We start from the raw sequence: 14785 nt of genomic DNA, 5'->3' as shown, positions 1-14785 counted from the left end.
AAAAAAAAAAAAAAATGGGTAATCAATCAAAGAAAGACATGACAAAGAAGAAAGAGAAAAAAAAAAATAATAGACATAATATTAATTACCCACCGTGCCACAGCAGACAAACGAGATTTTTTTTTTTCAACCAGCAATGGGACAACAAGAGGGAAATGAAGACCCGTATATTCATTCAATGAGTATGGGTGTCACTTCTATTGACGAAAAAGATAACACATATGTTTCTTTGGTAAGTTCTTTTTTCATATTCCTATCCATTCGATATATTCATTCACAACACTCAACATATTCATTCATTCAATTATGGGTCGCAGTTCTATTGATGAAAGGATAACACAAGCTTTTTTTTACCTTGTAATTCAATCGTCGACTTCAGCACTATCAGTTCAGTTTCAATTCAGCAATTAGTTTATTTGACACGCAATGGACGGAATTGAATAATTTAATTTTTTTTTTCTTTTTTGACTTTTTTTTCATTTTTTTTTTTTTTTGGCAACTATGCTCTTTTTCCGAGCAGTAGCCATAGAAGCTGAGTAACTATTTAGCTGAAAAACTAATCACAGGATAAGGATTTCCTTCCTAGGAAGGAAGATGAAATATACTGCTTTTGCTTGCTTGCTTTTTATTGTTTGCTTTTGCTTATGTGCTTCATTCATAGGTAGTGGGTCTCCATCGAATGATTATATTTAAACCTGAAGTCTGACGAGGAAATACGTTCCATAGATGAAGTTTTTTTATCAATATTTCCGCCTTCAAGTCTCCTAGCTAATGTAATAAGTAAGAGTGAGGCTAGGAGTTGCTCCCGTTGTTCCGATTCTGACAGGGATTTCATTCGAAATTTTTTCAGGAAGGTAAAGCATATATCGGTGGAAAATTGAAATAGCAGGCAAATAGCCGAAATAGTAACCATGTAAAAACACTTCTGAATGAATAATTGGGTTTGTAGGACGAACTGTCAGTTTAGTCATTTACCGAGCTACATTACAGGATGTTTTGCTCAAAAGCCTCATCAGTGTTATCTTTGACATATTGTTTCTGTGAGAAATGCGAAGAAATTTCCCTAGAAGCGCAATGAGCATTTTTGGTATACGATTTTTTAATATTTCTTGTGACTTGGTTTCTTGTGAATTGTATACATGTTTTATTTCGTCTCTTCGGAAGTCAATGGATTTGACATAATAATAGAGTTTATCCAAGAGATGTCCAGGATTTGCCACGAAAATAATAAGCCCAAAATAACACTAATAAGGCTTTTGAGCAAAACATCATGTATTGCGGCATGGTGGAAGATTTAACTGACAGTTGCTCAGTCTGGTGCAGTAGTAAATACTTTATGCGCTTGAAGCTCCGCCTCCTGAATAGCAATGTGATGTCCATCCTCCTCTATGCTAGTGAATGCTGGAAACAAAACACCCAACTGGAGAAACGTGTCCTAGCCTTCGAAAACATGTGCCTTATGAGAATCCTGAACATATCTTGGCAGGAAAGGTCACCAACATAGAAGTTCGCCGACGAACCGGTCAGCCATTAGTTACTTACCCTCTGAAAAGTAGGAGATGGACATACCTTGGCCACGTCCTCCATATGCCAGAGGATCGACTCCCGAATACAGTATATGAGTGGCGCCCCGAGGGGAGGCGAAAAAGAGGTCGACCAAGACACACCTTACGACGACAGTATGACCGAGACCTGAATAATGCGGAGATATCTCTTCAACCATAGTGGGAGGACGTCACGGCTGCAGCTCAGCCCCGAGATGTCTGGCGAGGTTTCGTAGACGGCCTATGCGCCACCTCTGGCTCTGGAGGATCTAAGGTTTAAGGTAAGGTGCTCATACAAAACGTTCATTGAGAAGTGTTTTTACATGGCTGCTCTTTGGTTACTCGGTATTTCAGGTACTTTGGTACTTCAATTTTCTATCGTGTATTTGCTTTACCGTCCTTCTGAAAGTTTCGATTTTTATCCCTGTCAGAGTCGGGACAGTAGGAATATCTCCTAATATCGGTCTTACTTATTAAGTTCACTAGGAGACTTGACGCTGGGAATTTTGATCAAAAAACCTCATCTAGCAATCAGTTGACGTTTGAGTAAGCTTCCAGTAAAAGCAAAACATATTTATCTCTAAAACTTAATAACAAATTAGTAAAGAATCTTAAAGTTTGCTGAGAGATCGTATTGTAGCTCTCTGTTCTAAACCAATCACTTTATTTAATGGATTAATTAAAAAAAAAGTATTTTTTTAACTGAAAGTAAGGAATGACACTAAAACTTTAAACGAACAGAAATTATTCCGTATATGAAAGGGCTGTCCCCTCCTGAACGCCCCGCTCTTTACGCTAATTTTTTTTAAAGAAGTAGAGTAGTGAGAAAGAGTCAAACTTAAGCGTAAAAAGTGGGGCGTTGAGGAGGGGACAGCTCGTTTCATGTACGGAATAATTTCTATTCGTTTTAATTTTTAATGTCGCTCCTTACTTTCAGTTAAAAAAAAAACTTGTTATTTTATTTAACTTCTGAACGTTTTGAATTAATGCAGGTTTTGATTTTGGCTCACCTTACATTAATGATTAAACCGAAATTCGCATATTAATTTTACTTTTTTTGCTAAATGGCTTTTTCAAATTTTTGATCGGGCGATCTTTAGGAAAAAGGGGCGGGGGAATGGACCTAGTTGCCCTTCAATTTTGTTGGTTACTTAAAAAGGCCACTAGAACTTTGAACTTTATTTACGAACGTTTTTATTCATAATAAATATACGTAACTTACAAATTAACTTACGTAACGAACTTCTATATTCGTATATTTTTATTCTGTATATAAGGGGGCTCGTCCCCTCGTCAATACTTTACTCTTTACAGTATAGTTTGAATTTTGTTCCAGTTCATTAAGAATGACCCTGAATCACAAAGGCCGTTTGATTAGAACAAATAGCTCTTTTGAAATTGCTAAAAATACTTTAGCGTAAAGAGCGAGGTATTGAGGAGGGGACGAACCCCCTCATATACGTAATAATTTCTGTTCGTTTTAAGTTTTAATGTTCCTCCTTACTTTAAGTTAAAAAACTTGTTTTTTTATTTATTTTCTATTTTTTTTTAAACAACCGTAGAAAACAAGCGCCTCCTTCATGGAAATTCTCTTCCTCCATAATAAACTCCTTCTTGAAAAGATCCCCTCACGTAACCCCCTCCCCTTGATCCCCCACCATCAGAAAAAATTCCCCTGAAAACGTCACTATACTTCCCAATAAACATTACTATATGTAAACAATAGACTAAGTTCATAAATTGTAGTCTTTCCCCTGGGGACTGTGGGGGATTAAGTCGTCCTCAAAGACATATTTATAAGGTTTTTCGACTATGCTGAACAAAATGACTATCTTAAAATTTTGGTACGATGACTTTGGAAAAAAATGAGCGTGGGAGGGGGGCTAGTTGCCCTCCAATTTTTTTGGTCACTTAAAAAGGGAACTAGAACTTTTAATTTCGGTTAAAATGAGCCCTCTTGTGATATTCTAGGACCATTGGGTCGATATGATCACCCCTGGGAAAAAAAAAACAAATAAACACGCATCCGTGATCTTCCTTCTGGCGAAAAATACATTATTCCACATTTTCGCAGATAGGAGCTTGAAACTCCTACAGTATGGTTCTCTGATACGCTGAATCTGATGGTATAATTTTCAATTTAAGATTCTATGACTTTTAGGGGATGTTTCCCCCTTTTAAAAAAATAATGTATATTTTCGCAAGTTTGTAACTTTCGATGGGTAAAACAAAACTTGATGAAACTTATATATCTAAAATCAGCATAAAATTTCGATTTTTTAATGTTTATATTGGTATCAAAATTCCGTTTTTTAGAGTTTCGGTCACTATTTAGCCTGGTCGCGCCTTACTAAAGTTTGTTACTACGAACTGTTTGACCAGGGATTCCGAATACGGACAGGATCTCCATTTTAGTGAATCCGTATTAGCTAAGAGATCGCATTGTAGCTCTCCGTTCTAAACCAATCACTTTAGTTGATGGATCAGGTATTCCGAATACGGATTAGATCTCCATGTTAGCGAATCTTTGTGCAAGTTCTAGCAAAAATTTAGCAAATTGGTAGTATGTGCTGCGTATAATTTCTTTAAAATTTCTTTAAAACATCTCTAGATTTTCTTTAAAAACGTTGTTGACTCGTCAACAAAAACTAAGGAAAATGAAATTGATTGAATGGCAAAGGCTAGCTTTCTCTTTTCGGTTATTAAAAATCCCGCCTTTTGGAAATGAGTCGTTTAACCTTACTTCTCGATAAAATATTTAACTTTTTTTCTGTTTTTTACTTATGCCTTTATTCTCAGATATAATAAAAAATTATAAATGATTCTTATTGTGTTGCAAAAGCCACACTTTGGCTTTGACCTTTTTATTTTTTGCATGCTACTGATTTTAGTCTATTGCGGGAAAATGGCAAGGTCTTACCTCTGCCAGATTGATGACTGTAATATTACATTTTAAGTAAATTACATTCTAAGTTTTGCCTGAGACCAAAGAGAGTTGTTTTTGCTTGCCCTTGAGCTAGAGCCTGCAGTATGGGAGTTAAAGTGTTATTTCATATTCTATGATAGTGAGGACTATCTGAAACTATTGTGTCAAGCTTTTGTTTCTTTGAGCCATGATTCTGCTTTTGAGTGGAAAGCTCTGTTCAGTCTGGTAAGCAAGCAGGCATCAGTTTTAATGATAATGTTCTATGATAGTGTTCTATGATAGTGAGGACTATCTGAAACCGTTGTCTCAAGCTTTTGTTTCTTTGAGCCATGATCCTCCTTCTGAGTGGAAAGCTCTGTTCACGCTGGAAAGCAAGCAGGCATCAGTTTTTAGTAAAAGTTGGACCAAAATCAAAATGTGCTTAAGATTTTTAACAGTTCCCTGACCGCATTGCCTAAGCATTCAATTAAAATAATAAGTATAAAAAAAAAATCAGAAAAAGGAAGCATTTTACCACGGGCTCGAAAGTGTTGCCATCTATTTTACAAATAATTCACGCCCAGTTTACTATTTCATTTTCTGCTTAGGACTGATGTGGAGGAGTGGAACTCTTTGCTCGTTTCCTAGTACTATTATTAGAAAGTTGGCCCGCGGGATGAAAATTTTTTTTATGTAAGAGATCTACATCTTTTTTTAACGCTGATCGTTTATTTTTGAATAGGGGATAGAAGTATATGATGTGATTCAGTCTTTCTTTGTATAGAAATTTATTCATGAAATACTACATTTTTAAGTTTAAAGGTTCTGACGACTTTGGTACATATTAGAGAAAAACATGCAACAAAATAAATTCATGATTCTATACAAAATATATGTTGGATTCACTAAGTAGACCCGTGACCCCTCCATTACCCCTTTCCCTGTTGGCTTTTTAAGCAGAAACGCGAGAATTTTTGCTCTTTATTTTTTAAGGCATAAAGTTAATTTATAGGCCCTCCAACACCTCCCCTCTATGACCCTCCCGTCACTAACTTTTTTAGTATAAAATAGGTAAGTTACATTTCTTTAGTAAAAGAGTCATGCAAGTATTTTCAATTTGCAGAACAAGAGAACCGAAGTTCAACAGCTCCCTACCAACAATCCTCACACCCCCATCTTTTTAGCCGAATGGCAGGCATAATGCACTGTATTTGATTTGGAATCGTGCAGGGTCTTTCAATCTTTATGATAGGAAAATCCAAGTGGGCCCTTCGCCTTTAAACCCCAGAATTTTGCAATTGTTCTAAGGCCTAAGATTAGAGGGCTCAATGTTTTTTTTTTTAATAAACATATCTTGGGACAATTTGAAGACTTGATCACAAAAATGAACGATTTAATTTTTGGTTTGGAGCTCGTACACAATTTCCTACTTGTCTTCTACTGGTTCTGTTGTCCCCAAAAGGATACTCAACATTATCTATTGCAGATTGCAGGATATTTTTCTGGTGAACAAAATTTGCCGGATCAAGAACTTCAACAGGTTCAGCTAATTCAGTCAACTCCTCCGGTCTGGCCACCCAGATGGATGTACTCTCCTTGCAGGCCTTCATTTGGGGTAATTTACATATGAACTACTCTTTCCTATTCTTTCTTTGCCTTTATTTCTACTTTGTATGTTTTAGTCTTTCTATTTTGCCTATTTTTCTATCTTTGATCTATTTTGGTCTGCTCTGCTTTTCTTTCTAATTATGCATATATATATATATATATATATATATATATATATATATATATATATATTTAACCTTTGGATTTATGTGACGTACTGTTTCTGATCTAGTTTTTTTCGTTCTTTAAAACATTTTTAACCTTTTACATTGCAGCATCTTATTGATAAAACATAATCGGAAACAGCAAGCTGTTTTTATTAGCCCGATACCTTCTGAAAAGGCTGAATACTATGAGAAAAAAAGTTTTTGAAACAAATCCAGTTTAGGTAACTTAATTCTGTTTCACCCAGTACTCGAAAAGGGAGTGCTCAAGGTTAAGAAAGCGATACAAACAGAAAGTACTGCGTAGAAAATTACGTACAAATTACTCTTATTTCATTCAAAATTTGAGATTCTATGTTGTTTAAGTAATTGCAGACACCACCTGTTTTTCCAAGTTCAGCTAATATCTTGTTGTGCAAGCAATGCGGTTTGGAGGTAGTACAATCATGTTGTTATCCTGCAAAGGTCAACTAGGTCTTGATATCGCTCTAAAACATGGCATTAAAATTGATTACTCGTTTTCCCGTGTGTAATGTCCGCTGATGAGACCCAAGCAGCTCTGTAAATGCCAAGGCTTTGATCACCTTGCACGTGAATGTGTGAATAAACTTTATGTGGTAAAAGTGCCGGCCCTTACTAATAGCCGCAATAAGGCATGGTCAGCCTCCGCTGTGAAATGCACAAATTGTGTTAGAATTTACAGAAGTAACACCATCTCCTTTGTCGTGTTGGCTGCCGCTGCTTTGAGCCCTCAAGTTTGAAGCTGATCCAGCCCCCTCCCCCCATAGTTATGGACCATCGAACCGAACCAGGTTGTGTGAATGTGTGTTTTCATAACATAAAAGGCGCAAGAGATAAGTTAATAATTCTAGTCGAAATAGTTTGTATAGTAGAGCACAAGTTAAGTGGCGTTAATAGTAATGAGTTGTAAAATTAAAGGAGCTCGTCCTTCTGGCGGCATTATGATTGGAGTAGATAAGAACCTTAACTGCGAAATGCACGCTGTGAAATGCACAAATTGTGTTAGAATTTACAGAAGTAACACCATCTCCTTTGTCGTGTTGGCTGCCGCTGCTTTGAGCCCTCAAGTTTGAAGCTGATCCAGCCCCCTCCCCCCATAGTTATGGACCATCGAACCGAACCAGGTTGTGTGAATGTGTGTTTTCATAACATAAAAAGCGCAAGAGATAAGTTAATAATTCTAGTCGAAATAGTTTGTATAGTAGAGCACAAGTTAAGTGGCGTTAATAGTAATGAGTTGTAAAATTAAAGGAGCTCGTCCTTCTGGCGGCATTATGATTGGAGTAGATAAGAACCTTAACTGCGATTTAATTGAAACCAATGGTGCTTTTGTTACTGGGATATACCATTGTTCTTGCAGTTTATATGCCTACTAATTACAGAAACGAACAGTCGAACGGACGTTTCACTAAAGCGTGTGCAAGTGTCTCAAAAAATTTCTCATAAAATAAGAGCGTCTGGTAAAGCCATCTTGCTTTGTGGTGATTTAACACTGACCTCACTATTCTTAGTTTACTGTAGTCCCAGGTCTTATTATCATCAAATCTGAAAGATCTAACTGTGGCAACGAATAGCAGAAATTACACTTATGTTAATAATTAAGGTACCGTGACAAGTTTGGACTTCATAATTTCAGATCGTGACTCGTTGAAAAAGTTTCTTTTAAAGTATCGGATGAAGTTTTGATTAATGATCTTATGATCTCACCCAGAAGTGTCTGTTGTTTTAAGTGCTTGTTTGCCATATGCATTGTAGTCCGAAAGGATTTTAGAAATAACTTTGGAATAGAATAGACGCATACTTATATCAGAGCGTATTAGATGATGTTCTCAGTAGAATTAGAATTCCTTGTCACCTCCTGCCACCCTCTCAAAAAACTGATTCGCTGGAATTAGATTTGTATTTTGCCGAAATAGTTCATGCTATGAAAGTTGCAGCTTCCGTTGCGGTTCCTGTTATTAGAGTACGTAAAGATACACAAGAAAGGGACGGTCTTTTATACCAGGATTGGGTGAAGCAAAACAGAGACATCGGCTATGGTTTCACATTTGGGATCAATTTGACCAACCGAGAATGTTGATTTAACTGTTCCAGATATATAAATCCACAAAAAAGAAATAAATAAAGTCAGTGGCAACATGGAGGAAACAACAAGTAAAGGACAAGCAAAAGAAATATCAAAAGAAGTTAATAGATTAAACCAATCATCAGCTGATTTATCAGGCAAAATCCCGCTAGAACGATGGTAATGCGCTTTACTTCAGTATTTTCGTCTACCCACCATCAATTGAATTGAGTTATTGTGGATGGTTATATAAAAATTTTTCTCAGTTTAACCCATATAAAAGCCTAGTTTGTTTTTCTCCATCTTCGGTTTCAACTCAAATTAGATTACTAAAATGTGGGAAGGCACCAGATCCAAATAATTTGTTACCAGAGCACCTTTTGTATGGTTCTTCTAAACTACTAGAGCATCTTAAGTTATTATATTAAGTAATAGTAACCCAGCATTATGTCCCTTCTTTGATTGGAGAAGGTAAAGTAGTATGTATACGCAAGAAGGGCAAGGTTTCTTAACAATGTTCATCATATATACCTATGACAATTTGATCTGTTATTAGAAAATTATATGAAAAAAACATTTTACTTCCATATTTATCAACAAAATGCAATATGGGGGACATTCAGTTGAGTTTTCGAAGTGCTGTAGGGGTTCAAAATGCACACGCTATACTTCTAGATATATTGGAACACCATCGTTACCTCAAAAACAACTTTTTGGGTGCGGGGTAGATATTTCAAAAGCGTTCGATAATATGTTGGATATCCACGCTCTTTATCGTATGTGCGTATTGGAACCTACCCATTCATATGCCAGTGCTTGACAAGCTGGTATAGCAATTCGTCTATGAGAATTTTTTCGGAGGACGGGCGACTTTCAGACCTTCTTTACGTCAAGGAGTAAACCAAGGTCCGTTCTTAGCCGCGTATTTAGCAACGCAATTAAGACAGCCACACGGTACTTACCGACATGTGTGAGAGACGGGATCGTTATTTGCCACTTGTCGTATGCTGGTGATATTTTGTTGTTTTTGGACAATCTAGTATCAATACAGAATGCAATTAATATATAACAATCACATCTACGGGAGGTAAGATTGGAGATTGAACATACTAAAACAGAATTCCTAGTGGCAAATAATGAAAATTATTTCCAGCGTCATTTAATTAGGGTGGGATCACAGAAAATTTTTAATAAAGAATCATTTAATACCCTGATTGGCCTTTCGGCCCGACAGTTGAAGCTACATGCGAAGTGTTATTATCATCTGTATTGGAAAAACTTGGAAAAACTTAAGGCCTCCTAATCTAGGTGAAAGGTCGTTTTGATAAACTAACACTTGCTAAAATTTATAATTCAATGTTTGCGCCTTCTATATTTTTCATCGTTCCATCTTTGATGATTTTAAGTAAAAATGATAGAAAACGTATCCGCCTGTACTTTTTCCGGTTTTGTAAAATTTATTTTGGAATCCCACTACGGTTCAGAAATAGGTCAATTATCTAAATATATGCAACATTTTGCAAAAGTTTTCTTGGAATCCGACTATAGGTCAATTATCTAAAAATATGCAATATTTGATATCACTGCAAACATGGATCAACAATACGATCAATTTCTTCGGCGATCTAGAAAAAATAAAGTCGATTTTTCCCTTAATTGTCTTGTTTGATTGATAAATAGTTTTGTCGTTGTAGCCTCAATAAAACTGAAATTTTAATTATCGAGTTATAACGAGATATTTATTACCTGCTCATGAGCTATTATGAGTATTGTGAGCTATTTATTATCGTCCTTTTCCTCAGAAGTGTTACTTTGTAGTGTTCAGTTTTCTTTTCGTTTATTTCCTATACTCCTCTGTGTACATTAATGTATGTATTGAGGGCATAAATAAATTATTATTATTGTTATTATAAAGGTTTAGCTAGAATTCAGAACTTAAATTAGCCAAAAAGCTGAAGCTCAACTGATTACCCAATAAACAAGAATATTCTTTCGAAAGTTCCGGTTGGTCATTATCTTCGAATATATGGTAGAAACTACAGAATTTGGTAATATTCAACATTTGAATAAAGAAACCTAAATACTAGTATCACAATATACCATGTTTTGATTTGCAGATTTAGTATTTACCAAGTGACTTATAGCAATCGCAAATTCTGTCGGTCTGTCGGTTGGTCTGTCAGTCCCGGTTTTGCTACTTTAGGCACTTCCAGGTAAGTTAGGACGATGAAATTTGGCAGGCGTATCAGGGACCGGACCAGATTAAATTAGAAATAGTCGTTTTTCCGATTTGACCATCTGGGGGGGGGGGCGTTAATTCGGAAAAATTGAAGTATTTTTAACTTAAGAACGGTTGATCAGATCTTAATGAAATTTGTTGTTTGGAAGGATATCGTGTCTTAGAGCTGTTATTTTAAATCCCGACCGGATCTGGTGACATTGGGGGGGGGGGAGTTGGGAAGGGAAAACCTAAAATCTTGGAAAACACTTAAAGTGGAGGGATCGTGATGAAACTTGGTGGGAAAAATAAGCAAAAGTCCTAGATACATGGTTGACATAACCGGAAAGGATCCGCTCTCTTTGGGGTAGTTGGGGGGGGGGGTTAATTCTGAAAAATTAGAAAAAATGATGTATTTTTAACTTACGAACTGGTGATTGGATCTCAATGAAATTTGATATTTAGAAGGATGTTGTGTCTCATAGCTCTTATTTTAAATCCCGACCGGATCTGTTGACATTGGGGGGCGTTTGGGGCGGGGGAACCTAAAATAATGAAAAACACTTAGACTGGAGGGATCGGGGTGAAATTTGGCGGTAGAAATAAGCAGAAGTCTTAGATACGTGATTTACATAATTGGAACGGATCCGCTCTATTGGAGGAGGGGGATGATTCTGAAAAATTAGAAAAAATGACGTATTTTTAACTTATGAAGGAGTGATCGGATCTTCATGAAACTTAGAAGGATCTCGTAACTCAGATCTCTTATCTTAATTCTCGACCGGATCCAGTGTCATTTGGGGGGGGGGGGACTGGAAATCTTGGAAAACGCTTACGGTGGAGAGATTAGGATGAAACTTGGTGGGAAGAATAAGCAAAAGTCCAAGATACGTGACTGACACAACTGGACCGGATCCATATTTAGAAGGATCTCGTAACTCAGATTTCTTATTTTAAATGTCAACCGGATCCAGCGTCATTGGCGGGGGGGCAGTTGGGGGGACCGGAAATCTTAGAAAATACTTAAAGCGGAGAGATCAGGATGAAACTGGATGGGAAGAATAAAAACCTGTCTAAGATACGTGACTGACACAACCGGACTGGATCTGCTCTCTTTGGCGGAGTTGGAGGGGGGGGGGTAATTTTGAAAATTGAGGTACTTGTAACTTGCGAAAGGGTGACCAGGTCTTAATGAAATTTGATATTTAGAAGGATCTTGTGCTTTAACGCTCTGATTTTAAATTCCGACTAGATCCTGTGACATTGGGGGGAGTTGGAGGGGGAAACTGGAATTCTTGGAAAACGTGAAAATTGGAGGATTTTTATCTTATGAATAGGTGGTCGGATCTTAATGAAATTTGATATTTAGAAGGAATTCATGTTTCAAAGCTCTTATTTTAAATCCCAACCAGTTCTTTTGACATTGGGGGGGGAGTTGGAGGGGGAAATCTTGGAAAACACTTGGAGTGGAGGAATCAGGATGAAGCTTGGTGGATAGAATAAGCAAATGTTCTTGATGCGTGATTGACGTAACCGCACTGGATTCGCTCTCTTGGGGGGAGTTGGGCGGAGGGGTTCAGTGATTTGGCGAGTTTGGTGCTTTTGGACGTGCTAGGACGATGAAAATCGGTAAAGGGAGATGAAAAATTAGAAAAAATCAGGTCATAACTTACGAGTGGATGATCGGATCTTGATGAATTTTGATATTTAGAAGAACATCGTGACTCAGAGCTCTTATTTTAAATCCTGACCGGCATTAAGCCTCTGATTTTCCTTTTAAATCATTCTATTGATTCTTAGAATTTTGTTAGAGCTCATACCATATGAGCTCTTGGCTCTTAGCTCTTCTTGCCTCGTCACAAGTGCCATATGAGCTCTTAGCTCTTGTTTAGAGATTTAACACATAATAGAGATTTAACTCTATGGTATATGTAATTCATGTTGATTATTGTCTAGTAGAAAATGGGAACTACGAAGTGGACTCAGCCTAGACCTTAGCTCCACCAGTACCTCCAGAACCTCCCAAGGCAAAAAGTAGCAGCAATATTTTCTCATTAAGCTGGAATAGGGTTTAGAGGCTGATAAATCGCGTTTGGTGCACCTAAGGGTATTTCTAAGCCTACCTTTATGACAGGATCCCTGTGGTTGCCAATCTAGTGCTGTATTTGGGAGTCGGCGATTGCCCCTTTTTAGAACATAGCTGAAGTACCTTCATCTGCAGACTATTTTGAAACTTGCCGTGAGAGGTTGTCCTGTCTTTTCATCAACCGCGATTTATCAACTTCTAAACCCTATTCCAGCTTAATGAGAGAACATTGCTGCTACTTTTTGATACCTTGGGAGGTACTGGTGGAACTAAGGTCTAGGCTGAGTCCACTGAGTTTAACCAAAATGCAAAAGGGATATGGTAAGCATTGTACTGGGGCTGTTTGATGTATTATTAATTTTAGGAGGCTCAACTTGTCGTGAGAGGTTGTCTTATCTTTTTGCAGGTGCTTTAATTTTCTATTCTCTGTAGTCAGTGGATGTTCTGGATATTTCGAAGGTGTGTTTTCAAATGAGAGCATTTACTGTTTGTTCTTGCCTCAGATCCCAAGTCCCGGGCTTATAGTGTAGAATTGGGACAACTTTCCTATTGAAAAAGCTTGAGACTTCCAGTCTTTATTTAGCCCGGTGAAAGCTCCAGCTTGAGCTAATCTTGAGAACACTCCTTTTGAAGTCAATAAGGTGTTCTTAATGATCTGCTAAGATACCTGAAGTGAATTACTTGCTCTCTGTCCTAGTCCCCGCATGCTATACTGAGAGGTGATTGTTTTGAACCTCTACATTTAGTTTTATCTCTTTTTATATTCAAGCTGACTTGGCTGGATTTTTCCATTATGCTGTCCAGAAGGTCCTGTTGGTACATCTTATTCTATTCAAAGCGAGCGGTAAAATCTAAGTCGCTTAGCCTCACGTCTGTGGTAAAATTGATGCATTCTCTCGCCGTACTCCCGAGAAAATAATCTGTGATCAAGAAAAAAAAGCTGAGGTAACCAGGCAAACCCCGTTTTTGCCCCAAAGGATGTGAGGAAGCCGTGTTAGACTGTCCAGTGCTATCATGTGACATTCGCCGTCTCCATACATCCCGATTATAATTGAGACAAACATTTCTGGAATTACATAGTAAAAGAAAATTTTACAAAGGGCGTGTTGCTCGACAGAATCTGAAGCCTTGTGGGAATCAGCGGTAATCATCTGAATTTTCGAGCGCCACTCCTTACTTTCTTTAGATAGAAGGCAGTGAGTAATTGTTAAATATAAGCATGAGTGATACGGTCTCAAAGCCATTATGCTCATCTGTAAGAGGTTTGATGAGTTAGGCGCTTGTCCTCTGGAAAATGGTAACATCAATTTACTAGGCATTGAAAGAAGGTATATGCCATTTCAGTTCCCTAAGATAATTGTATCCCTTTTTTTGAAGATCTGAACTTGCGACTGCCAGTTGGAAGGTGCTTTAGTTGTCACCCACGTTGTTGAAAATAATGCTGCCCAAACTGCGGGGTAAAATAAAATAGTCGTTCCGGTCGTCTCCACGGATTTCTGGTCTTCGCCGGGCGAACATACGCTTTTCAATTTCTTTGCTGCTGCTGAGAATTCTTTTGGTGATAGGCGATTTCTCTTTATATCCATAGTGAACAGTACAGTTAGAGGGATTATCAAGAGGCTTTTATGAGGTGGGGATGGTTTGCCCAAAAGCTTCTCAGGACTGCGAGTTTTAGGACTCAGAACTCTGGAGAAGTCTATAACTGGTTCATGTTGAATGGGGATTTTCTTATCTATAATTTAATTTGTGATTATGTATACAGCTTTGGAATCCCCTAAATTTGTCAGGTCCTCTGCTTGGATTGCTTTCAGCTTGAGTCGGCTTCTCTGATGATTTATTGTGCTTTTCGTGATGGTCCATATCGTTTGTCTTAGAAAATCTATTGATCAAGGGCTTGTCTTTGGAAGAGGCATCATTTTATTTCACTTGACTTTTCTATGTTTGCAAGTGTTTGTTCTGATAGTCACTGATCTTTTGGTCTATTACGGTAGCCATCACTCAGTTTTGTTGCTTCGTGGTAATATACTTTGATGCTTACCCAAATTTGTTTGAAGTTGGCATCTTCTGATATTGATGTAGTAGACGATGGAGTGATGGAGTTCGCATCTGATTGCAGCAAATTTGTTTTAACATACAAATTTAAAGGCACTCTTTGTCTCTATTTCCTACAGATT

At 37.4% G+C, this 14785-nt stretch overlaps 1 protein-coding gene across 1 annotated transcript in view; it reads left to right on the top strand.

The window, feature by feature from the left end:
- LOC136032244 (protein transport protein Sec31A-like) overlaps window positions 1–14785 on the top strand; it is a 140340-nt gene that overhangs the window by 56837 nt on the left and 68718 nt on the right. The window contains exon 8 of the mRNA XM_065712476.1: window positions 5936–6064. Within this exon, the coding sequence (XP_065568548.1) occupies window positions 5936–6064 (129 nt within the window). The remainder of the gene's footprint in view (window positions 1–5935; window positions 6065–14785) is intronic.

Source organism: Artemia franciscana, chromosome 10 (genome assembly GCF_032884065.1).
Source record: "Artemia franciscana chromosome 10, ASM3288406v1, whole genome shotgun sequence".
Lineage (NCBI taxonomy): Eukaryota > Metazoa > Arthropoda > Branchiopoda > Anostraca > Artemiidae > Artemia > Artemia franciscana.
Note: the sequence above shows the minus strand (reverse complement) of the source record. Positions and strands in the feature narration are given on the sequence as shown.